Source organism: Hyperolius riggenbachi, chromosome 3, assembly GCF_040937935.1.
Source record: "Hyperolius riggenbachi isolate aHypRig1 chromosome 3, aHypRig1.pri, whole genome shotgun sequence".
NCBI classification, from domain to species: Eukaryota; Metazoa; Chordata; class Amphibia; order Anura; family Hyperoliidae; genus Hyperolius; species Hyperolius riggenbachi.
The window spans coordinates 21,323,529-21,349,777 of NC_090648.1; the positions used below are offsets into that span (position 1 = coordinate 21,323,529).

At 45.4% G+C, this 26,249-nt stretch overlaps 1 protein-coding gene across 1 annotated transcript in view; it reads left to right on the forward strand.

The window, feature by feature from the left end:
* Positions 1-8,432: 8,432 nt before the first annotated feature.
* LOC137561911 (olfactory receptor 1468-like) overlaps positions 8,433-26,249 on the forward strand; it is a 118,390-nt gene continuing 100,573 nt past the window's right edge. Inside the window, exon 1 of the mRNA XM_068273257.1 lies at positions 8,433-8,507. Within this exon, the coding sequence (XP_068129358.1) occupies positions 8,433-8,507 (75 nt within the window). The remainder of the gene's footprint in view (positions 8,508-26,249) is intronic.

The following is a 26,249-nucleotide window of genomic DNA, read 5'->3' on the forward strand; positions in this document are numbered from 1 at the left end:
GTTCTTGTGATATTTTTGTTTTTTGTGTGTGTGTCCCACTGACACTTGTGTTGTATAGACAGCCTTGGTAATTCCTACTGTGTGTGCAACTGTCAGGCCCAGCATATTCAGTGACTACCTGTGTGTGTGACAGGTGCACAATACCCATCACTGCATATATCTACCTGTTGTTTACTGTGCACCCACCCACCTACATGAGCGCACGCAGTGTCACTGTGACTGTCCGGTACCTGTCTGTGTGTGACAGGTGCACATTGTAATACCCATCACTGCATGTACCTACCTGTTTACTGTGCACCCACCCACCTAGCAGTGTCACTGTGCCGGTCCGGTCAGAAGAAGGCACATGCCATCAATCCCCAATATTGTCAGGATGTAGTTCACTATTTAAGACAGAACACCTCATCTTTCTCAGATTCCGCACGGAAGCATGACATATCTTCCTCCTCCTTTTCTGATTCTGGCACCCCACTTAACACTCAGTCGGCCGCCACCACCAAAGTGCCATCACCCCAGGGCTCAGCGGTGTGGACATTTTTTTGGTGTGTCTGCCTCAGATGAGAGCAATGCCATCTGTACTCTCTGCCACCGAAAATTGAGCCGTGGAAAGACCAAGACCCGCGTAGGGGCAACTACCTTACGAAGGCACATGATTACAAAGCACAAACTGCAATGGGATAACCACCTGAGGAAAAGCAGCACACAAAAGCAAAGCCACACACCACAGTGGAAGATACCAGGCTGCAATTTTTTCTTTAAAAAAGGCGATACCTAAACTGTACCGTGATGTTGAAAGGCAAGTAGTGTCATCTCTGGCACACAGCGTTGGGTCAAGGGTCCATCTGACCATGGATGCCTGGTCTGCAAAGCATGCTCAGGCCTGCCCGAAGACTAAGTCAGTCCCCACACACAGCATCTTTGCCTGCACGCCGTGTGACTGCCTGCCCCAAGACTAAGTTGCTCTCCACACAACATCTCTGCCCGCAGGCCGCTTGACTGCCTTCTCCGCCACCACCAACAGGGTCCAGGATCATCCTTTTCCATCACTGTTGTGGCCAGCATAAGTGTTTCTAGTTTTCAAAGTTCGCCTCCCCATTGAAGTCTATTGCGGTTCGCAAAAGTTCACGTGAACCGAACTTTGTGGAAGTTCACGAACCGAAAATTGGAGGTTCGGGCCATCTCTACTAAAATGATCTCTTTATGCATCTGAAGCCAGGCTTACACCCAGAACCGCTGGTGTATAGCAAGCCTACATTTTATAACATTTACAGAGCCACATCAACCCAACATGCAGACAGCCTGTTTTAGACTCTTGGTCTTCATCGGTGCATGGCAAAAAGTGATATGGCTCTATGGGATAGGGCTTGGATCAGTACAACAGAATAAGCCGTAAGACATGTGAAGTGACGTCCGCTCAACCAGCCAACCAGCAGGATCAGAGCAGGAGCGAGACAACTCGACCTTAAACTGAAAAATTTTCAAGAAAGTGATGTTCCGCTTGATGATCCAGCAAATAACAATCTTTATTGAAGCAGTTAAACACGGCACAACATGTCTGCTAACATGTTTCGAACACACAATGGTCCTTAATCATAGCATAAATCCACGCGTACGTACAAAAATGGCGCCCGGACAAAAAGGGCGCGGGGTGTAAACTCTAAATAATAATTAATCATTAATAGGGTTTATAAAAATAGTGTGCTATATTTCGTTTACAAATAATGTTTAACAAAATTATAAATCATTAAATAATGTTTATGAAATCGGAAATTGTGAAAACGTTAATCTTCCCTGTTTCTAAAGTTAAACTTATAATTACGTTTATTAAAAAAACAATAATATATGTTTAATTGTTATAATTCTATATTATTGTAAATAACCTTCATTTACGGTTTGTTCTTATAATAAAATCTGAAAATATTCTTTATAACGATGATATAAATATAACTACGTTCGTAATAAGTGTTGTAAAACATTAGTAATTATTACTAAAATTTTACTAAAACTATACCTAAGCCTACTCTTACACAGAACCCTCCCTGTACCTATCCCTAGCCCCTAGACCCCCCTGTTGGTGCCTAAACCTAAGACCCCAGTGGTGGTGCCTAAACCTAAGACCCCCCTGTTGGTGCCTAAACCTAAGACCCCCCAGTTGGTGCCTAAACCTAAGACCCCCCCTGTTGGTGCCTAAGTAACCCTCTCTGTACCTACCCCTAACCCCTAGACCCCCCTGTTGGTGCCTAAACCTAAGACCCCCCTGTTGGTGCCTAAACCTAAGACCCCCCTGTTGGTGCCTAAACCTAAGACCCCCCCCCCCCCCTGTTGGTGCCTAAGTAACCCATCCTGTACCTACCCCTAACCCCTAGACCCCCCTGTTGGTGCCTAAACCTAAGACCCCCCTGTTGGTGCCTAAACCTAAGACCCCCTGTTGGTGCCTAAACCTAAGACCCCCTGTTGGTGCCTAAACCTAAGACCCCCCTGGTGGTGCCTAAACCTAAGACCCCCCTTTATTATGTGGATAATAATGTTCTACTAATTGTGGATGCAAGAAATATTTTGCAATTTACGTTACGTACTGATCGCTTTATTTTGTGAATAATAATGTTTTACAAACAGTAAGGGATAAAACTTTAAATAATGTTTTAATTAGTTAAATAAGATAAATATTAGTATTTTTATAAACGTTATTTGGCACGGGTGCATTTTATAAACGTAAATCACCACAAGCACACTTATAAATCATTAAAAATCTCCTGGCGTCGTTTGTAAACGTTATTTATGTCCTGCGCCCTTTTTTTCTGTGCGGCGCCCATTAAACGTTATTTATTATGAGAGTGAATGGCGGCGCCCTTTTTGTCCACTAGCGGCCTGCGCCCTTTTTTCCCGCTTCCTAAATCCACACTGTGAAAGTGACACCTAAATACCTAAAAGCAAACCTCCCTGTACTGGAAACACCCAAAAAAGGGGGAGGGGTGGTTCCGTGCTGCGAGGTAAATAGAGTGCACTCTAAAAACATAAAGGTGGCCATACACTGGTCTATTTGCCATCAGATCGACCAACAGATAGATCCCTCTCTGATCTAATCTGATCAGAGAGGGATCGTATTGCTGCCTTTACTGCAAACAGAAATCGGTTCACCATCTGTGAAGCTCGTTCTGTCAGCATTTGCGCAATGATTTCACAGCAGATTCGATCACAGTAATCGAATCTGCTGTATATCAGCAGTAAAATCGTTATGTGTATGGTCCCCTTTATGCTGGATACACACCATGCGTTTCCGCGTTCGATGCGTCCGTCGATACGCGTCGATTCGATTATTTCATACATGTCCGATTCAAGCTTCGATGGATTGTTAGGTCGATTTGCCATACTTTACATGGCAATCGACATAAAAATCATCGAAATTCGTTCGGAAATGCTCGGAAATAATCAAATTGACGCGTATCGACGGACGCATTCGACGCGGAAACTCATGGTGTGTATCCAGCATAAGACATATAAATGCATATGACAATCTGGAAGATGTTTTTAAAGGCAAAGTAACATACTTCAGAGCATAGCCAAAAATTACAAGGACATATACATATCAAAAGTACAAAAATACAAACAATCTAAAAAATATATACAAAGGAGAAGAGATGGCTCGAACCTCCGATTTTCGGTTCGCGAACCCCGAACGCGAACCTTCGCAAAAAGTTCGGTTTGCGCAAACTTCTGCGGACTGCAATAGACTTCAATGGGGAGGCGAACTTTGAAAACTAGAAACATTTATGCTGCCCACAAAAGTGATGGAGAAGATGTTTCAAGGGGTCTAACATCTGAGTTTTTGCATGGAGCAGTGGGATACATGCCAAAAGTCCCAGGGGGAAAAATCTGGATTTGACGCAAAGCAGCATTTTATGAGCAGAAATGACATTGCATGCTAAATTGGAGGCCTAAAGTGCTTTAAAACATCTGCATGTGTATACATCAATCAGGGAGTGAAATTAGAGTACTGCTTCACATTGACACACCAAACTCACCGTGTAACGCACCGCAAACAGCTGTTTGTGTAGTGACAGGAATGCTGGACTGGTGCGCACCATGGTGAGAGTGCAGGTTTTGGTGGCTTTACAGCCCATATGGTCATCGAGCTGAGGTAGCTCAATGACAGAACAACAGTGACTGTCCAGCTGATCGAATTTGATCTGTCCACAATGAAGTGATGACCTAATTATCTTGGCAGTCCCCCCCCCCCAAGACAATCATATAGCCGGTGGTCATTGCTTCATTGTGATACGCAAGCCCCTTCACCGGGCAAAAAAATGATCACGTAGGGGAATTGACACTAGAGATGTAGCGAACGGTTCGCCGGCGAACGGTTCCAGGCAAACTTTGGGGGTTCGCGTTCGCCTGGACCAAGCAAACTTTTGCGGAAGTTCGATTCGCCCCATAATGCACTATGAGGGTCAACTTTGACCCTCTGCATCACAGTCAGCAGGCACATTGTAGCCATTCTGGCTACACTAAGCCCTGGAGCCCCACCCCCCCTTATATAAGGCAGGTTTGCCGGCCATTACACTCTCTCGTGTGCCTGCTAGAAAAACAAAAGTTTGCTTTCCTAAAACAGAAAGAATTTGCGATAATTCAGGTTGGAGTGAGCTCGAGATGCCTCCCAGGCACCACTGCTGAATATATGCAAATTAACCATTGTACCCTTAGAAGCTAAACACACCTCCAGAACCGCTGGAATGCAATGATGTGTCAGCTTGTTAATATGTACAGAGCCATAATAATCCAACATGCATACAGACTGTTTCGGATTGTTTGATCCTCATCAGTGCATGGCATGGATTAATTTGGCTCTATGGAGTAGGGCTTGTAAATCCGAGAGGCACAGACTAACCAGCAAGCTCATGGTGACCCAGAACTCATTGGGGTGTGTAAGGGACTACAATGGTCCTAAAAGCCCCCTTACTAAGATGTTAAGAAAAACAAAAGTTTGCTTTCCTAAAACAGAAAGAATTTGCGATAATTCAGGTTGGAGTGAGCTCGAGATGTCTCCCAGGCACCACTGCTGAATATATGCAAATTAACAATTGTACCCTTAGAAGCTAAACACACCTCCAGAACCGCTGGAATGCAATGATGTGTCAGCTTGTTAATATGTACAGAGCCATAATAATCCAACATGCATACAGACTGTTTCGGATTGTTTGATTCTCATCAGTGCATGGCATGGATTAATTTGGCTCTATGGAGTAGGGCTTGTAAATCCGAGAGGCACAGACTAACCAGCAAGCTCATGGTGACCCAGAACTCATTGGGGTGTGTAAGGGACTACAATGGTCCTAAAAGCCCCCTTACTAAGATGTTAAGAAAAACAAAAGTTTGCTTTCCTAAAACAGAAAGAATTTGCGATAATTCAGGTTGGAGTGAGCTTGAGATGTCTCCCAGTGCATCACTGCTGAATATATGCAAATTAACCATTGTACCCTTAGAAGCTAAACACACCTCCAGAACCGCTGGAATGCAATGATGTGTCAGCTTGTTAATATGTACAGAGCCATAATAATCCAACATGCATACAGACTGTTTCGGATTGTTTGATCTAGAGCTAGAGACAGACTAGGGACAGCTGCTGCAGACTTGTTCTCCTAGGGAAAGATTAGTTAGGCTCTTAGTCTTGGCTTGCTCCTGGCTGGGACACCTACCTATGCCTACCTAACTACTGGTGCACCTACTTACCTATACGGGGACACCTACCTACCTACCTATACTAGGGGACCTACCTATGCCTACCTACCTATACTGGGTCTCCTACCTATGTCTAGCTAACTACTGAGGCACCTACCTATGCCTACCTACCTATACTGGGACTCCTACCTATGCCTACCTACCTATACTGGGTCTCCTACCTATGCCTAGCTAACTACTAGGATACCTACCTATACTGGGACTCCTACCTATGCCTAGCTAACTACTGAAACACCTACCTATGCCTACCTACATACAAGAAGATAATAAGGTTGTTGCTTCATTGTGGACAGACCAAATTTGATCAGCTGGACAGTCACTGTTGTTCTATCATTGAGCTACCACAGCCAGGCGACCATATGGGCTTGAAAACCGCCACGGCCTACACTCTCTCCACGGTTCGCACCAGTCCAGCACGGCCGTCACTATGCACACAGCTGAAACAGCACTTTAGGCCTGCAATTTAGCATTCAATGTCATTTCTGCCCTTAAAACGCTGCTTTGCGTCACATCCAGATTTTTCCCCGGGACTTTGGGCATGTATCCCACTCTGCCATGCCCCCCTCCAGGTGTTAGACCCCTTGAAACATGTTTTCCATCAGTTTTGTAGCCAGTATAAATTTTTCTATTTTTCAAAGTTCGCATCCCCATTGAAGTCTATTGCGGTTCGCGAACTTTTCCGCGAACCGAACCTTCCGCAAAGGTTCGCAAACAGGGTTCGCGAACCGAAAATCGGAGGTTCGCGACATCTCTAATTGACACATGTACATGCCTTTTGTTTTGTTGTTGCAGCCGCAATGCAGCTAGAAAAATTAGGCAGGCATGTACACGCACCAGAAAAATTATTATAGCGGCCGCTGCTAGCAGCGGCTTTAAACATTAACCTGCTGAGCGGTCTGGACGAGCTCAGCTCGTCCAACACCGCCAGAGGCTGCCGCTCAGGCCCTGCTGGGCCGATTTGCACCAAATAAAAAGCAGCACACGCAGCCGGCACTTTGCCAGCCGCGTGTGCTGCCTGATCGCCGCTGCAGCGCGGCGATCCGCCGCGTGCAGCGGCGAAAGAGGGTCCCCCCAGCCGCCCGAGCCCAGCGTAGCCGGAACAAACAGTTCCGGCCAGCGCTAAGGGCTGGATCGGAGGCGGCTGACGTCAAGACGTCGGCTGACGTCCATGACGTCACTCCGCTCGTCGCCATGGCGACGAGGGAAGCGAAACACGGAGGGCCGCTCATTGCGGCCTTCCGTGTTATCTCTTGCCGCCGGAGGCGATCGGAAGATCGCCTCCGGAGCGCCCTCTAGTGGGCTTTCATGCAGCCAACTTTCAGTTGGCTGCATGAAATAGTTTTTTTTTTATTTAAAAAAAACCCTCTCGCAGCCACCCTGGCGATTTAATCAGAACGCCAGGGTGGTTAAGGAATCCGCCTGGAGTCCTGGTGGACCCTGTTGGTGGTGGCGGAGAAGGCAGTCAAGCGGCCTGAAGGAAGAGGTGCTGTGTGGGGACCAAATTAGTCTTGGGTCAGGCAGTCACACGGTGTGCAGGCAGAGATGCTGTGTGTGTGGCGACTGACTTAGTCTTCAGGCAGGCCTGAGCGTGCTTTGCAGAACAGCCATCTGTGGTCAAATGGACCCTTGACCCAAGGCTGTGTGCCAGAGATGTCACCACTTTCCTTTCAACATCATGGTACACTTTAGGCATCGCCTTTTTTGAGAAATAATTGCGACCTGGTATTTTCTTTGCGCGAACCAAACTTTTGCAGTAGTTCACGAACTCGGTTCGCGAACTGAAAATAGAGGTTTGGGCCATCTCTAATGGACAATAGTTAACACATGTTGAAAAGAACACTCTTGTATTTGTGGAATTTCAATACAGAAATGATTTTCAAGAGAATTTGAACTTATCTCCACTTTAAATTACCCATAAGCCATTGTGACTCTATTGTCTTGCATCAGCTGATGACTGTTGTCAAGCACTTGCAGACTGTCTTTTCTTCTTTTTGCTTCATCCTTAACCTCCCTGGCTGTATGATTACTTCTGGTTTTTATTGTCTAAAAGTGGTGCAATTTTTTCACAAGCTTTTAGACCCTAAAAATCATACAGCTAGATAGATCTGTGGCAGCTCAGCGTATTACTCACCTCCCATGGAACCAACTCGGGGTTACCGCTCTGAGCTGTGAATTTCCACCAGAAGCCTTACTCGGGTTACCGCTAAGGAGGTTAAAGAGAACCTAAACTGAGAAGGATTTGGATATTTACTTTTAAAATAATACTAGCTGCCTGCCTGACTCTCCTGCTGATCCTGTGCCTCTAATACTTTCAGCCACAGCCCCTGAACAAGCATGCAGATCAGGTGCTCTAACGGAAGTCAGACTGGATTAGCTGCATGCTTGTTTCAGGTGTGTAATTCAGCCACTACTGCAGCCAAAGAGATCAGCAGGACTGCTAGGCAATTGGTATTGTTTAAAAAGGAAAGATCCGACTTCCGGTTTCCGGCGCCCGAGTAGCAGGATGTCTGCGGCAGCGCTCCGCTAAGAGAAGGGATTCTCTCCCCCAGCTCAGCTACACGGGACCCCCGCAATCCCGAGCGAGAGAGATTAGAACCCCAAAAGTCCAGAGTGAGGTGACAGAAGAGCCGATGGAGCAATATTTAATGCGCTCAACATCAAAGCAGGACTCAGCGAGACCCACAAGGCAGGCCAAGATGGTGTCTGATACTGCAGAAGAGGGAAGCCGAGACTCTGACGTAGACTGGCCGGAAAGCTCCCAAGCCTCTCAGGTACCCCTTATTGACTATGTGCACCTGGCTAAGGAGGTGGTTAGCCATCTCTCCCCCTTGCCTCTCAGAACTAATTGAGGACACCAACATGCACACTATGGGGGACCTAAAAACAGACATAGCAGCATGTGTGGGCAGGGTCACTGATGCGGAGAAAAGACTCTCACTTTGCGAAGATGAACTGGAGAAAGTTAATACCAAGCTTAGAGAGGTGATAAGGCAGAATGGCCAGTATGCAGAGAAAATAGATGACCTTGAGAACAGGTCAAGGCAAAAAAAATTTGAGAATAGCGGGCTTGGCGGAATCAGTAACTGCGACACAGCTTAAAGAATTTTGTGAGATAACTCTCCCACAGATACTGGGCATAGACCGTACGTGCAAAGCTGAGAGGGCGCATAGGGTGGGTCCACTTAAAACTAAAGATGGAGCTCCCCTCGCCAGGCCTAGAATCGCCATGGTTTGATACCTTGATTACGAAGACAAGACAGCCATTTTAACGGCATATAAGGCCAGGAGGGAAAAAGTGGTGTTTAAAAATAATACTATACTAGTATTCCAGGATTTCTCTGCAGAAGTATCGCAAAAGAGGAAGTTATTTAGCAAAGTATGCACATCCCTTTACAAGATGAACCTTAGATTTGCATTACTTTTTCCAGCCTTGCTGACAGTTGCTAACAGGGAAGATAATAAGTGGTTCTTCAAAACACATGGAGAAGCATCAGACTTTCTTCAGAGTTTGAATTATGAGGACAATTCCTCACCTCAACTTTCGCCACGAGCAGAGAAACATACGTCACAAAAACACAATGGCGACAGCCCACTCCGTCGGGAAAAGGAGGAAGAAGAACCAGACGAACATACTTGATAGAGATTATTCTTAACCAGGATCAGATCTTTTCTTTGAGTATCAAGGGGGTCTCATGATTAGAAGGTTCTTCTATCTGTCTTAACGTTTTTTATGGTTATTTTTTATTATAATTCTTTTTGTGAGAAAGACAATCTGAGTAATGATCGGGGAGGGGGGGGGGAGCTGCAGTGGGGGTGGGTCCTTTCGGGGAAGAAGAGAAGTCAATGACTGATGATATTACTCACGATCTGCGCAGGGGTAAAGTGACCTGTATTTATGTTCAGATGTTTAAGAGTTTTGTTTGCTTTGTTATTTTGGGCCCAGTTGGCCAGAGTATATCATCTGGGGGTCAAGTAAGCGCTAAAATGTATGCTTTGTATTCACTACTTCAATTAACAGATTCTAATGCTATCCTGACTAAGATTCATCTGAAGGAGAATGGTTAAGATAATTAAATGGAATGTAAAGGGCCTTAAATCTCCATGCAAGTGGGCAAAAATACTAAAACATATTAAAAGAATAAAGGCTGATGTAGCTCTGCTGCAAGAGACTCACTTGCATGGAGATCAATGTAAATACATGCAGAAACTTTGGGTTGGTACATGTGTGGGTTCAGCAGCTGTGGGAAAGAAAGCAGGGGTTTTGACTCTTGTTAACAAATATCTGGATTGTGAAGTTATATCACATGAGACACACAATTGAAGAGAAATGAAGAGCCCAATATGGTGTAGTATGTCAAGACAGATTGAATAATTGAGACAGTGAGATGGTAATACTCACAAACATGGGTTACCGCTCAGGTAACCACTCAATAGGCAGGTGAGGAGATTAGACCTGTCCGCACTCAGGATTAAGAAGTCGCTCACTGTAGATAGGAGAAAAAGGGTAGATCACCCCTCCACCTGGGGTAGACTTGAATATACTGGTAGGCGAACAGAGGCACCAGTAGAATAAAAGTACATACACATTTTTAAAAAAATTGCTGAGAGGAAGTGGTGGACTTGCCTCCGTTAAAGCAGACACCAAGGACTGTGATTAAATAAATAAATACACATTTATTGAAGATACCCCAAGGTATTTTTTTTATTTAATCTCAGTCCTTGGTGTCTGCTTTAATGGAGGCAAGTCCACCACTTCCTCCCAGCAATTTTTTTTAAAATGTTATGTACTTTTATTCTACTGGTGCCTCTGTTCACCTACCAGTATATCACATGAGACGGATGATCAGGGAAGAATATCTATCCTACAATTAAAGATAAGAGGTGAAACATTTGATATTGTCAATGTGTATGGACCAAACCAAGATAATGTGGTTTTTTTCAGCAAGTAAACAACACACTGGCAGCCAGACCACTCACAAATTGTATACTGGGGGGAGATTTTAATTGTGTTGCACAAGTGCTGGAAGATAGACAAGGAAAGAATCCCAAAAAATGTAACCAACAAGACAAAACCCTTAGCCAACTAATAGAAATTAATCTATTGGTAGATGTGTGGCGTCTATTGCATCCAATCGATAGGGAATATACGTATTTCTCTGCAGTCCATCACACAATGTCAAGGATTGACTACATTTTTGTAGATGTTAGTTGTGTAAACAAAATACTGCATGCAGATATTTTAGATATGGTTATCTCTGATTATAGTCCGGTGGCTCTAACCTTAGCAGATAATATTCCAAGAGGAAAGGATTTTGTATGGAGGTTCCCAGGGTACCTATATGAGGATGAAAGTTTTGCAGGGGAATTAAAGGGATGGTGGATGGAATATGCAGATTTAAATAAACAACATACAAAAGATAGTGCATTGTTTTGGGATACGGCAAAGGCAGTCCTTAGAGGACATATAATAAATCGTTTAGCACAGAGGAAGAAGACAATTCATCAGGAATATAACTTGGCAGTAGAAAGAGTTAGGACTGCTTATAATATATATAAAGATTCAGGAGCAAGAAAAGATAAAGGAATGTGGATGGAGGAGAAAAGTAACTATGATTATTGGTTGCACAGGAGGGAATTATATACAAGGGACAGAATAGCTGCTAAATTTTATAAATACGGCAACAAATCTGAAAAATTATTGGCAAAGCTATCATGCCCTCCATATGGCGGTACATCTATAACAATTTTAAAGAAAAGAGCAGGAAACACTGAATTATGATCTGATCCTACAACAGTGTTGAATTTATTTCAATCATATAACACTAAATTATACCAAGAATCAGAAAATGATCAAGGGATAGCTCAAAAATTTGAAGAAAAAAATTAAATTACCTAAAATCAATCAAGATGATCTGTTATACTTAAATGCACCAGTCGCAGCTCTTGAAGTGTAAACCACAATTAAAAACTTAGTGTGTGGAAAAGCTCCTGGCCCAGATGGGTGTTCCTCTGAATTTTTCAAATTATTAAAAAAGGATATTTCAGGAACACTCACAAAACTATACAATCCCTGAGGGAAAACCGTATCTTGATTCTGCTAATCTGGCATATATTAAAGTGCTCCCAAAGCAGGGTAGAGACCTGACCCACACTGAGTCTTATAGACCCATATCGTTAATAAATCAAGATATCAAAATACTATCTAAAATAATGGCAGACCACCTATCTACTATTATGCCTAAATTAATATCTTCTAATCAGGTGGGGTTCATAAAGGGAAGGTCATCTGTTGCAAATATTCACAAGGTTCTTTTGGTGCTAGAACAAGCAAGGGCATTTCCTAGAACATATAAGGACAGTGCAATACTTAGTGTGGACATGGAAAAAGCTTTAGATAACTTAAATAGAAGGTGGCTGTATGAAACAATGGAAACAATGAGATTTATGGGAACCTTTTTTGCAATATATAAAGACAATCCTACTAATATAATCAATGGGAAAGTTCGGATGTTTGGATGTTTGGATGTTTGGATGCTTAGATGTTTGTTACTCGATCACGCAAAAACGGCTGAACGGATTTGAATGAAATTTGGCACACACATAGTACATTACCTGGAATAAAGTATAGGATACTTTTTATTCCCATAACCAAAAAGAGACAAATACAAATTTCACTGGAAAATGTAAACTGCAGCTTCTAAGGGTAGAATGGTTAATTTGCATATATTCAGCAGTGATGCACTTTGAGACATCTCAAGCTCACTCCAACCTGAATTATCACAAATTCTTTCTGTTTTAAGAAAGCAAACTTTTGTTTTTCTTAACATCTTAGTAAGGGGGCTTTTGGGACTACTGTAGTCCCTTACACACTCCAATGAGTTCTGGATCACCATGAACTTGCTGGTTAGTCTGAACCTCTCGGTGTTACAAGCCCTACTGCATAGAGCCAAATTAATCCATGCCATGCACTGATGAGGATCAAACAATCCAAAACAGTCTGTATGCATGTTGGGTTATTATGCCTCTGTACAAATTAATAAGTTGACACATCATTGCATCCAGCGGTTCTGGAAGTGAGCTTAACTTCTAAGGATAACAATGGTTAATTTGCATATATTCTGCAGTGCTGCACTGGGAGACATCTCAAGCTCACTCCAACCTGAATTATCGCAAATTCTTTCTGTGTTAAGAAAGCAAACTTTTGTTTTTCTTACACTGTTAATGGTAGGGTTCTCAAACTTTGCACAGTTGGTCGGATTTCAAGGGGAATATTTCTGCCATTCTTGCACTGTTAATGGCACAAGCCTCAAACCTGCCCTTCTTGCACTGTTAATGGCACAAGCCTCAAACCTGGTATAGTTGATCATTGGGTGACTGGGGTTCAATTTCAGAAAGGGGGTGGAGCCACAAATAGACAATCAGATTTGTTTCATTCCAATGCAAATTATTGTTGCCAAACACAGCAAAGCTCACAAACTTGGTAATTGAGTAATTGATTAATTGTGTGTTAGGGTTAGGAAAGTTGGCACAGCCAACACCAGCCAAATACATAAGCCGGCAATGCAGGGTCATAAGTGGGCAGAGACAAACACAAATTTTACTGGGAAAATGTAAACAGCAGCCATTCTTACACTGTTAATGGTTGGTTTCTCAAACTTTGCACTGTTGGTTACTGGGTGACTGGGATTAATATTCATAAAAGTGGGTGGAGCCTACAAAAACAATCAAAAATTATCTATTGATTTTTCAGGGGAATATTTCATTGCTGCCATTCTTGCACTGTTAATGGCACAAGACTCAAACCTGGTACAGTTGATCATTGCGTGACTGGGGTTTAAATTTATATAAGGGGGTGGAGCCCCAAACAGCCAATTTGATTTGTTTCATTTTAATGCAGGTTATTGATGCCAAAGACTGCAAAGCTCACAAACTTGGTCATTGAGTAATTGAGTAATTGTGGGTTAGGGTTAGGAAAAGTGGGCGCTGCCAACACCAGCCAAATACATAATCGGGCAATGCCGGGTCATCAGTAGGTGGAGACAAATACAAATTTCACTGAGAAAATGTAAACTGCAGCAATTCTTACACTATTAATGGTAGGGTTCTCAAACTTTGCACAGTTGGTCACTGGGTGACTGAGATTAATATTCAGAAAAGTGGGTGGAGCCTACAAAAGCCAATCAAAATATACCTATTAATCTTTCAGGGGAATATTTAATTGATGCCATTCTTGCACTGTTAATCACCTGTACCTGGTACAGTTGGCCATTGGGTGATTGGGGTTTAAATTCAGAAAAGGGGTGGAGCCACAGCCAGATTTATTTTATTTCAATGCAAATTATTGATGCCAAAGACCGCAAAGCTCACAAACTTGGTCATTAAGTAATTTTGTGTTAGGGTTATAAAAAGTGGGCGGAGCCAACACCAGCCAAATACATACCTAAGCAATGCCAAGTCATCAGTGGGCGGAGACAAACACAAATTTCACTGGGAAAATGTAAACTGCAGCCATTCTTACACTATTAATTGTAGGGTTCTAAAACTTTGCACAGTTGGTCACTGGGTGACTGGGATTAATATTCAGAAAAGTGGGTGGAGCCTACAAAACCAATCACAATTCACCTATTGATTTTAAAGGCAAATATTTAATTGCTGCCATTTTTGCACTGTTAATGGTACAAGCCTCAAACCTGGTACAGTTGATCATGGGGTGACTGGGGTTAAATATTTAGAAAAGGGGTGGGGCCACAAACAGCGAATCAGATGTGTTTCATTTCAATGAAAATTATTCATGCCAAAGACCACAAATCTCACAAACTTGGTCATTGACTATTGACAATTGTGTGTTAGGGTTAGAAAAAGTGGCCACAGCCAACAGCAGCCAAATACATACCCGGGAAACATTAGGACATCAGTGGGTGGAGAAAAATACAAATTTCACTACTAGAATGTAAACTGAAATTTGGCACACACATAGTACATTACCTGGAATAAAGTATAGGATACTTTTTATTCCCATAACCAAAAAGGGGGCGGAGACAAATACAAATTTCACTGGAAAATGTAAACTGCAGACATTCTTACACTGTTACACTGGAGGTGTGTTTAGCTTCTAAGGGCACAATGGTTAATTTGCATATATTCAGCAGTGATGCCCTGGGAGACATTTCAAGCTCACTCCAACCTGAATTATCGCAAATTCTTTCTGTTTTAAGAAAGCAAACGTTTGTTTTTCTTAACATCTTAGTAAGGGTGATTTTAGGACCATTGTAGTCCCTTTCACAATACAATGAGTTCTGGGTCACCATGAGCTTGCTGGTTAGTCTGTACCTCTCGGTGTTACAAGCCCTACTGCATAGAGCCAAATGAATCCTTGCCATGCACTGATGAGGATCAAACAATCCAAAACAGTCTGTATGCATGCTGGATTATTATGGCTCTGTACAAATTAGCAACATGACACATCATTGCACTCCCGCAGTTCTTGAGGTCTGTTTAGCTTTTAAGGGTAACAATGGTTAATTTGCATATGTTCAACAGAGATGCACTGGGTGACATTTTAAGCTCACTCCAACCTGAATTATCGCAAATTCTTTCTATTTTAAGAAAGCAAACTTTTGTTTTTCTTACATGGTCAATGGTAGGGTTCTTAAACTTTGCACAGTTGGTCACTGGGTGACTGGGATTAATATTCAGAAAAGTGGGTGGAGCCTACAAAAGCTAATCAAAATTCACCTATTGATTTTCAAAGGAGTGGAGCCACAGCCAATTAGATTTATTTCATTTCAATGCCAATTATTGATGCCAAAGACTGCAAAGCTCACAAACTAGGTCATCCTTGAGTAATTGTGTGTTAGGATTAGAAAAAGTGGGCAGAGGTAACACTAGCCAATTACATACCCGGGCAACGCCGGGCGACCAGCTAGTGTATAATAAGTGCTAAAATCCAATTACCGGGTTTTCTATCTCAAAGGTTTAAGTTAGCCTCGGGTACCAGACAGGGTTGCCCATTGTCGCCCTTGCTTTTTAATTTGGCAATGGAACCTATATCAAGAGGGCTGGATATATTAATTAGAGGGATAAAACTAGAACAATCAGAAATAAAACAAGCATCGTTTGCAGATGACCTCCTCCTATTTTTGGACAAACCACAAGAGCACATGGGAACAATAATGGAATTTTTCGATGATATAGAGGAATTCACTGGGTTTAAGGTAAACAAAGATTAATCTAAATATTTAGGGATATTTTTGGCTAGAAGTCCCCAGGAAATGTATGACTTTATTTTTCAAGCATAATTGACAAGATAATTAAACAAATTCAGACTTGGAAAGAACTTCCTTTGAATTTAACAGGAAGGGATAGCCTACTTAAAATGGTATCTTTTGGTAAAATTTTATATCCCATGCAAAATATCCCCATGCTAATTAAGCATAGAGACATACAGAGGTTACGGGAGGCCTTTACGGAATTTATGTGGAGAGGGAAATGACATAGGATTGCATTGCATAAATTATATTTACCCAAAACATTGGGGGGGTTAAATGTCCCAAATGTCAGAACATATAATTTGGCCTGCCTTATCCGACATGTAAAAGACTGGATAGATGAAACCGACACATTTTCGAACATCGATATAGAGATGGAAATGGTGGAACCTTGGGCACTAAAGGGTATACTGCATACTAGTGTTGGGCGAACAGTGTTCGCCACTGTTCGGGTTCTGCAGAACATCACCCTGTTCGGGTGATGTTCGAGTTCGGCCGAACACCTGACGGTGCTCGGCCAAACCGTTCGGCCACATGGCCGAACTAAGAGCGCATGGCCGAACGTTCCCCGAACGTTCGGCTAGCGCTGTGATTGGCCGAACGGGTCACGTGGTTCGGGCCCGAACGCGCTCTGATTGGCCGAACGGTCACGTGGTTCGGGTAAATAAATACCCGAACCACGTCATATCTCCGCCATTTGTCTGTGGGTTTAGCTTTGGGTAGGCAGGCAGGGTAGTTCGCTCTCCAGCCACGCTAGCCAGGGTCCCCCCCAGTCATTGTGTGTCGCTGCTGGGAACAGTAGTACACCGCTCGCTCAGCCACACTATATATAGCATTGTTTACTGCCACTGTGTACCTCGCTCAGCCACGCTATATATATAGCATTGTGTTTTCTGACACTCTGTGTACACGGCTTAGGCTAGCCTGACTAATATAGCATTGTGTGTACTGCCACTGTGCACCTCGCTCAGCCACGCTATATATAGCATTGTGTGTACTGCCACTGTGCACCTCGCTCAGCCACGCTATATATAGCATTGTGTGTACTGCCACTGTGCACCTCGCTCAGCCACGCTATATATACAGCATTGTGTTTTCTGACACTCTGTGTACACGGCTTAGGCTAGCCTGACTAATATAGCATTGTGTGTACTGCCACTGTGCACCTCGCTCAGCCACGCTATATATAGCATTGTGAGTACTGCCACTGTGCACCTCGCTCAGCCACGCTATATATAGCATTGTGTGTACTGCCACTGTGCACCTCGCTCAGCCACGCTATATATATAGCATTGTGTTTTCTGACACTCTGTGTACACGGCTTAGGCTAGCCTGACTAATATAGCATTGTGTGTACTGCCACTGTGCACCTCGCTCAGCCACGCTATATATAGCATTGTGTGTACTGCCACTGTGCACCTCGCTCAGCCACGCTATATATAGCATTGTGTGTACTGCCACTGTGCACCTCGCTCAGCCACGCTATATATAGCATTGTGTTTACTGCCACTCTGTGTACACCGCTCAGCCAGACTATATACCGTTGTTTACTGACACTCTGTGTACACCGCTCAGCCAGACTATATACCATTGTTTACTGACACTCTGTGTACACGGCTCAGCCTGACTATAAAGCATTGTGTGTACTGCCACTGTGCACCTCGCTCAGCCACGCTATATATATAGCATTGTGTTTTCTGACACTCTGTGTACACGGCTTAGCCTGACTAATATAGCATTGTGTGTACTGCCACTGTGCACCTCGCTCAGCCACGCTATATATAGCATTGTGTGTACTGCCACTGTGCACCTCGCTCAGCCACGCTATATATAGCATTGTGTGTACTGCCACTGTGCACCTCGCTCAGCCACGCTATATATATAGCATTGTGTTTTCTGACACTCTGTGTACACGGCTTAGGCTAGCCTGACTAATATTGCATTGTGTGTACTGCCACTGTGCACCTCGCTCAGCCACGCTATATATAGCATTGTGTGTACTGCCACTGTGCACCTCGCTCAGCCACGCTATATATAGCATTGTGTGTACTGCCACTGTGCACCTCGCTCAGCCACGCTATATATAGCATTGTGTGTACTGCCACTGTGCACCTCGCTCAGCCACGCTATATATAGCATTGTGTTTACTGCCACTCTGTGTACACCGCTCAGCCAGACTATATACCGTTGTTTACTGACACTCTGTGTACACGGCTCAGCCAGACTATATACCATTGTTTACTGACACTCTGTGTACACGGCTCAGCCTGACTATAAAGCATTGTGTGTACTGCCACTGTGCACCTCGCTCAGCCACGCTATATATAGCATTGTGTTTTCTGAGACTCTGTGTACACGGCTTAGCCTGGCTCTATAGCATTGTGTGTACTGCTACTGTGCACCTCGCTCAGCCACGCTATATATAGCATTGTGTTTACTGCCACTCTGTGTACACCGCTCAGCCAGACTATATACCATTGTTTACTGACACTCTGTGTACACGGCTCAGCCTGACTATAAAGCATTGTGTGTACTGCCACTGTGCATCTCGCTCAGCCACGCTATATATAACATTGTGTTTAATGACACTCTGTGTACACGGCTTAGCCAGACTATATAGCATTGTGTGTACTGCCACTCTGTGTACACCGCTCAGCCAGACTATATAGCATTGTGTTTACTTCCACTCTGTGTCTGCTGGGCCTGGGAACAGTAGTACACCGCTCACCCGCCACTGTATAGCATTGTGCTCTGTGTCGCTGCTGGGAATAGTGGTACTGTATAGCATTTCTGTACTGCCACTGTACTGCTGCCAGTCAGCGTGTACTGTAAGGATAAGTGAAATGAGGAAGAAATCCGGTGAAAGAGGAAGGGGCAAGGGAAGAGGTGTTTCCCCTGACGGTTCACGTACAGGCCACAGGGGAGCACCCAAGAAAACCCACTCAATACCGCCCATGTTGTCCAGGACAACAACCCTCACAAATCCAAAAGAACAGGACCAGATAATTACTTGGATGACCTCTCAAGCATCCAGCAGTGGGTTAAGCAGCACCAGCACATCACGCACGAGGTCCGAGTCCTCAGCCAGTTACAAGGAGCCAGTGGGCACAAAGCTGACACAACCGGCAGCGACACCACGCACACAACTGCCAGATAACCAGTCCTATGAATTACCTCAGGACACAATGGGGTATTCGCAGGAGCTATTCCCAGCCCAACAAACTTCCACCTATGAAAGGTCAATGGAGGAACAGCCAGAAATGTTGTGCCCGGATTCACAACCATTAACTGTGGGAAATGCACCGCGCACTGAAATACAAGGCGAGTCCGAGGAGGACTCGGAAACCCAAATCCCAGAGCAAGTTGGGCAGGAGGGGTTGCAATTGCAGGAGGTCGGCCGACAAGATCTGGAAGACGAGGTTGGAGTGAGCTGCGCAGAGGTTGTTCTGGGGAGCTCTACTCCACGGCGGCGGCCCCCCACAATGACATATGACGAGTTTGAGGAGATGGAAGAGGAGGGTATGGACAATGTGGACAGAGACCCAGATTTTATTTGTGAACGAGAACATCGCCGTCGTAGCAGCAGCACAGATGAGTCTGTTGAAGAACCCACTGCTGCACGAGTTCGCCTTGTGCCACAAGGTAGGCGGCGCGCAATTTCAGGCACCACAAGCGTGGAAGTTAGAGTGAGAGGCAAAAGAGGAGGAAACAGAAATCGCCAGCAAGGAGGCAGGTGCTCCAAAGTCTGGGCTTTCTTTGAAGACTGCACTGAGGATGTTACCATGGCGATTTGCAAGGTGTGCAAGACTCGCCTGAGCAGGGGGAAAAGTATTAACAACCTCTCCACCACCAGCATGAGCCGCCACATGCTATCCAAACATCCCACTCTGTGGGCAAACGCGGCAGGACAGGGTACCAGCAACACTGCCTCCCTTGGGTTCACCAGACTCACCACCAGACCCGCCTCAGCAGCAGCAGTAGCCCAGCCATTGCGTGGTTCACAACATTCACAAACATCAGACGACGCTGACACTGTCACTTTCCGGAGTAGTGCTCTTGAGGTCTCCCAGTGTTCATCAAACACAACAACCAACAGCCCTTCCGTGTGCAGCGCTACGGTTCAGTTGTCTGTGTCGGAGATGTTTGAGCGCAAGAGGAAATTGCCAGCAAATGACCCCCGGGCCGTGGCAGTAACAGCCAGCATAGCCAAGCTTCTGGCCTGCGAAATGCTGCCATATCGAGTGGTGGAGACAAACAGCTTCAAGGGCATGATGTCAGTGGCCATCCCACGTTACGTGGTTCCCAGCCGCTACCACTTTGCGCGCTCTGCAGTGCCTGAGTTGCATGAGCACGTGGTCAGCAAAATAACCCGAAGCTTGAAGAATGCCGTTGCCTGCAAGGTTCACCTCACCACTGACACTTGGACGAGTGCGTTCGGCCAGGGTCGATACATCTCCCTTACCGCGCACTGGGTGAACCTTGTGGAGCCTGGCAGCGATTCCTCACCTGCTACGGCGCGGGTGTTGCCCACGCCGCAAACAGCTGCACCGCCGTCCCTCCCACTGGATAACAACAGCAGCACCTACCTCTCTGACTCCTTCTCCTCCAACGCATCTCAAAGCTGTACCTCATCCGGAAACGCTAACCCAGCAGCAGTAGGATCGTGGAAGCAGTGCAGCACAGCTGTTGGCATGCGTCAGCAAGCGTTGCTGAAGCTGATCTGCCTTGGGGATAAGCAGCACACAGGGGAGGAAATTTGGAAGGGAATAAAGGAACAGACGGATTTGTGGCTGGCACCGCTGGACTTGAAACCGGGCATGGTTGTGTGTGATAATGGGAGTAATCTCATTCGCGCTTTAAGGTTGGCTAAGCTGACACACATCCCTTGCCTGGCGCACGTGATGAACCTAGTAGTTCAGCGGTTCCTGAGGACATACCCAGGCGTGGCCGATCTTCTGTTGAAGGTGCGTCGAGTGGCCAAACATTGTAGAAATTCCAGTACTGCTTCGGGGGCACTCGCCAAGATGCAGGAGCGCTTCAATCTCCCCCACCATCGCTTGCTGTGTGATGTCCCTACGCGCTGGAATTCTACGCTGCACATGCTAGCACGCTTTTGTGAGCAGAAGAGTGCAGTGGTCCAGTACATGACGGCGCAGTACCGAGGCGCATCCGGCCAGCTGCCAAGCTTCTGTGGATCCGATTGGGCCAACATGTTGGACCTCTGCCAAGTCCTCCAAAATTTTGAGCAATCCACATTGCTTGTGAGCAGTGACAACTCTTCAGTCAGCATTACCATACCACTGCTGTGTTTACTGAAGAGGTCAATGTTGAAAATCAAGGAAACAGCTGTCATGATGCAACTGGGGGAATCTGAAGGAGAAAACGATCAGCGTGATGGTACCAACATCAGGCCATCCGCCTCAGGGAACGCTGGCCCCAGCAGCTATGACGAAGAAGAGGAGGAGGAACAGCTGGAGTTGGAGCAGGAATTTCCTGCCACCACTGACGAGGGCCAGAGCGGTGCACGTTGGACTTCCACAATTCAGCGCGAATGGTCAGCAGAAGCAGACCAGGAGGAAGGTGACGACTATGATGCATCACAACAACTATCACAACGCTCACAAGAGGATGATGAGGATTCTGGTAGGACTCTTGCACACATGGCTCAATTCATGCTAGACTGCATTGAACGCGACCCACGCATTGTGCGCATTCTGGACAACACCAATTACTGGGTTTATACCCTTCTGGATCCACGGTACAAACACAATGTTCCAAAACTGCTTGAAGAAAGAGTCAGACAGGTCAAAATGGAAGAATACCAGCAGGCTCTTGTGGAGACTTTAGAGAGGAGATTGACATCCTCCCCCTCCTCTAGCCAGTTGTACGCCGACAGACTGACTTCCGCAAACCCAGGACGACCAGGAGGGCAGCAAACAACGCAAGCCGCAGCTAGTGCCCAAAAGGGAACGGTATCGGCAGTGTCCTTGGAGTGGGAAAATTTTCTGACACCCATGCAGCAGCAGCCCACTGAACAGGAAGCGTGCAGATCCACCTCCAACACCGATCGCCTGGAGAAGATGGTCAAGGACTACATGTCAGATGACGTAGCTGTGTCGAACAATCCATCTGCACCCTTCAACTATTGGGTATCGAAGCTAGACACCTGGCATGAACTGGCAATGTACGCAATAGAGGTGCTGGCTTGCCCGGCAGCCAGCGTTATGTCGGAACGCTGTTTCAGTGCTGCCGGAGGCATCGTCACAGATCGGCGTATCCGCCTCTCCACAGAAAATGCAGACCGTCTGACTCAAATTAAAATGAATCAATCCTGGATTGGAAATGACTACGCAACACTCCAGGACCCCAACCAAGTAACATGACCAATGAACATCTGGGATGGTGTAGCGTTACCGGTCCCTGTTTATTGAACCTCTCATCTGTATTACATTTATGACTGCATGGCGGCAAAAAGCATTGCTGCTATATCCGCACGCTTTTTGTCCTCATGCAAGGCCTGGGTTGTTGTGTCTCACAAAGCGTGGCCTTCTCCTCCTGCGCCTGCTCCTGTTCCATCACGTGTGCTGCTGCTGCTGCTGCTGGGTTAGCGTTGCCGGTCCCTGTTTATTGAACCACTTATCTTTATTACATTTATGACTGCATGGCGGTACCTCATGCAAGGCCTGGGTTGTTGTGTCTCACAAAGCGTGGCCTTCTCCTCCTGCGCCTCCTCCTGTTCCATCACGTCTGCTGCTGCTGGGTTAGCGTTGCCGCGTGGTCCCTGTTTATTGAACCACTTATCTTTATTAAATTTATGACTGCATGGCGGTACAAAGCATGCTATCCGCACGCTTCTTGTCCTCATGCAAGGCCTGGGTTGTTGTGTCTCACAAAGCGTGGCCTTCTCCTCCTGCGCCTCCTCCTGTTCCATCACGTCTGCTGCTGCTGGGTTAGCGTTGCCGCGTGGTCCCTGTTTATTGAACCACTTATCTTTATTAAATTTATGACTGCATGGCGGTACAAAGCATGCTATCCGCACGCTTCTTGTCCTCATGCAAGGCCTGGGTTGTTGTGTCTCACAAAGCGTGGCCTTCTCCTCCTGCGCCTCCTCCTGTTCCATCACGTCTGCTGCTGCTGGGTTAGCGTTGCCGCGTGGTCCCTGTTTATTGAACCACTTATCTTTATTAAATTTATGACTGCATGGCGGTACAAAGCATGCTATCCGCACGCTTCTTGTCCTCATGCAAGGCCTGGGTTGTTGTGTCTCACAAAGCGTGGCCTTCTCCTCCTGCGCCTCCTCCTGTTCCATCACGTCTGCTGCTGCTGGGTTAGCGTTGCCGCGTGGTCCCTGTTTATTGAACCACTTATCTTTATTACATTTATGACTGCATGGCGGTACCTCATGCAAGGCCTGGGTTGTGGTGTCTCACAAAGCGTGGCCTTCTCCTCCTGCGCCTGCTCCTGTTCCATCACGTGTGCTGCTGCTGCTGCTGGGTTAGCGTTGCCGGTCCCTGTTTATGGAACCTCTTATCTTTATTACATTTATGACTGCATGGCGGTACAAAGCATGCTATCCGCACGCTTCTTGTCCTCATGCAAGGCCTGGTTTGTTGTGTCTCACAAAGCGTGGCCTTCTCCTCCTGCGCCTCCTCCTGTTCCATCACGTCTGCTGCTGCTGGGTTAGCGTTGCCGCGTGGTCCCTGTTTATTGAACCACTTATCTTTATTAAATTTATGACTGCATGGCGGTACAAAGCATGCTATCCGCACGCTTCTTGTCCTCATGCAAGGCCTGGGTTGTTGTGTCTCACAAAGCGTGGCCTTCTCCTCCTGCGCCACCCTCCTCCTGTTCCATCACGTGTGCTGCTGCTGGGTTAGCGTTACCGGTCCTTTTTCCTGGAACCTCTTATATGTATTACATTTATGACTGCATGCCGACAAAAAGCATGTTACCTGTGCAAAGAAAACAGACATTTCCCGCATTTAAAAGACAGTTTTCCCTTTGAAACTTTAAAATCGATTTTCTCAAAAACTATAACCTCTTTTTGCAAAAAAAAATTTTCTTCTTGTACCCACTCCCAAGGTGCACATACCCTGTAAATTTGGGGTATGTAGCATGTAAGGAGGCTTTACAAAGCACAAAAGTTCGGGTCCCCATTGACTTCCATTATGTTCGGAGTTCGGGTCGAACACCCGAACATCGCGGCCATGTTCGGCCTGTTCGGCCCGAACCCGAACATCTAGATGTTCGCCCAACACTACTGCATACTAAATATAGAAACCTTCCAAAGCGGATTAAGCACAATGCGGTGCTTCGAGACACAATCTTGGCCTGGAGGGAGGTTAGGAAAATGTTAAAACTACTGTTTCAATTATCAAAATATATGTCCTTATGGGGCAACCCTGAATTTCCACCCGCCATTCAACATAAAGGGTTTCTGTTGTGGGAAGCGCATGGGATACCTATGCTAGGACATATATGTAATTTAAAAGAAAATAGGCTACTTACCTACCTTTGCGGGGATTAGGCAAAAATTTGGTATACCCACCACTCATTTTCTGTATCATGCTCAAATACTCTTTTTCTGCTCCTCTGTGCTAAAAGATCTTACCTCCATTTTAGAAATTACCCCGTTTGATAAATTAATAAAACCAGGCAATAAGGAAGTATCGTTTTCTATGTTGTATAAAACAATATGTTGAGTTGAGAGCGAATTTTGCAAGACAAAGATACGTCCCAAAAAATATTGGAGGGTAATGAAACTAAGACAATTAATAACATATGAGGTATAGAGGGAGTCTCATTTATTGTTATTACATAAGGCAAAATATGCATTCGACATTAGATAGAGAAATCCACCTCCCAACCCGAAGTATGTACCTCAATGTCCTAAATGTAAATATCCATATGCTAATATATATCATTGTATTCGGGAATGTCCAAGGATAGTATTGTTTTGGAACAAGGTATGTAAATTAATTAAAAGGATGTGCAAGTGGGCTGTGGACCCAGATAAGGGGGGTACCAAGAACACAAAACCAACAAACCTAGTACATATAACACTTACGGTGGCACGGAAAGTAGAGATGTCGCGAACCTCCGATTTTTGGTTCGCGAACCCCATTCGCGAACTTCCGAGGAAGGTTCGGTTTGCGCAAAAGTTTGCGAACCGCAATAGACTTCAATGGGGAGGTGAACGTGAAAAACTAGAAACACTTATGCTGGCCAGAAATGTGATGGAAAAGATGTTTCAAGGGGTCTAACACCTGGAGGGGGCCTTGGAGGAGTGGGATACATGCCCAAAGTCCCGGGGAAAAAATCTGGATTTGACGCAAGCAGCGTTTTAAGGGCAGAAATCACATTGCATGCTAAATTAGAGGACTAAAGTGCTTTAAAACATCTTGCATGTGTATACATCAATCAGGGAGTGTAATTAGTGTACTGCTTCACACTGACAGACCAAACTCACTGTGTAACGCACCGCAAACAGCTGTTTGTGTAGTGACGGCCGTGGTGGACTGGTGCACACCATGGCAAGGATTGCTCTTCCTCACTCAGTGATGTCTGGTTAGGTAATGTCTGTCTGCCTTATCAACTTTCGATGGTTCTTTCTTTACCATTGTTAAAGCTTACATCTATTTTTTTTACATTACATTTTTTACTTGCTGTTCAGTACCTGCAACGAGAGTCTATTATGGAAGTCTGCCATTGTGACCAAGGGTAATGGCCGGGGAATCGTTCCTGGTGTGATTCCGGTCCGGAGTTGTAGCCTAACAAACGGCTACCACCACACATCCAGACAAGGAGGGCAGCAGGCATGCCCGCCCCGAGGTAGTGACCAAAAATAACAATACAGGACTCAGGAGGACTTTTGAGGCCCTAATGTAATGAATCAACTTTAAATCCTTTAACGAGAATGCAGTGAAAGGTATGCAGTGACTGCAAACAGCCATTTGTGTAGTGATGGCCGTGCTGGACTGGTGCACACCATGGCGAGATGATGGTGGCTTTACAGCCCATATGGTCGCCTGGCTGATGTAGCTGAATGACAGAACAGTGACTGTCCAGCTGATCAAATTTGGTCTGACCACAATGAAGCAGCAACCTTATTATCTTTGGTGTGCCACCCCCACCCGAGACACTCATATAGCCGACAGTCATTGCTTCATTGTGATACGCAAGCTCCTTCACCGCGGCAAGGTAATGATCACGAAGGGGGGAGGGCACATGTACATGCCTTTTGTT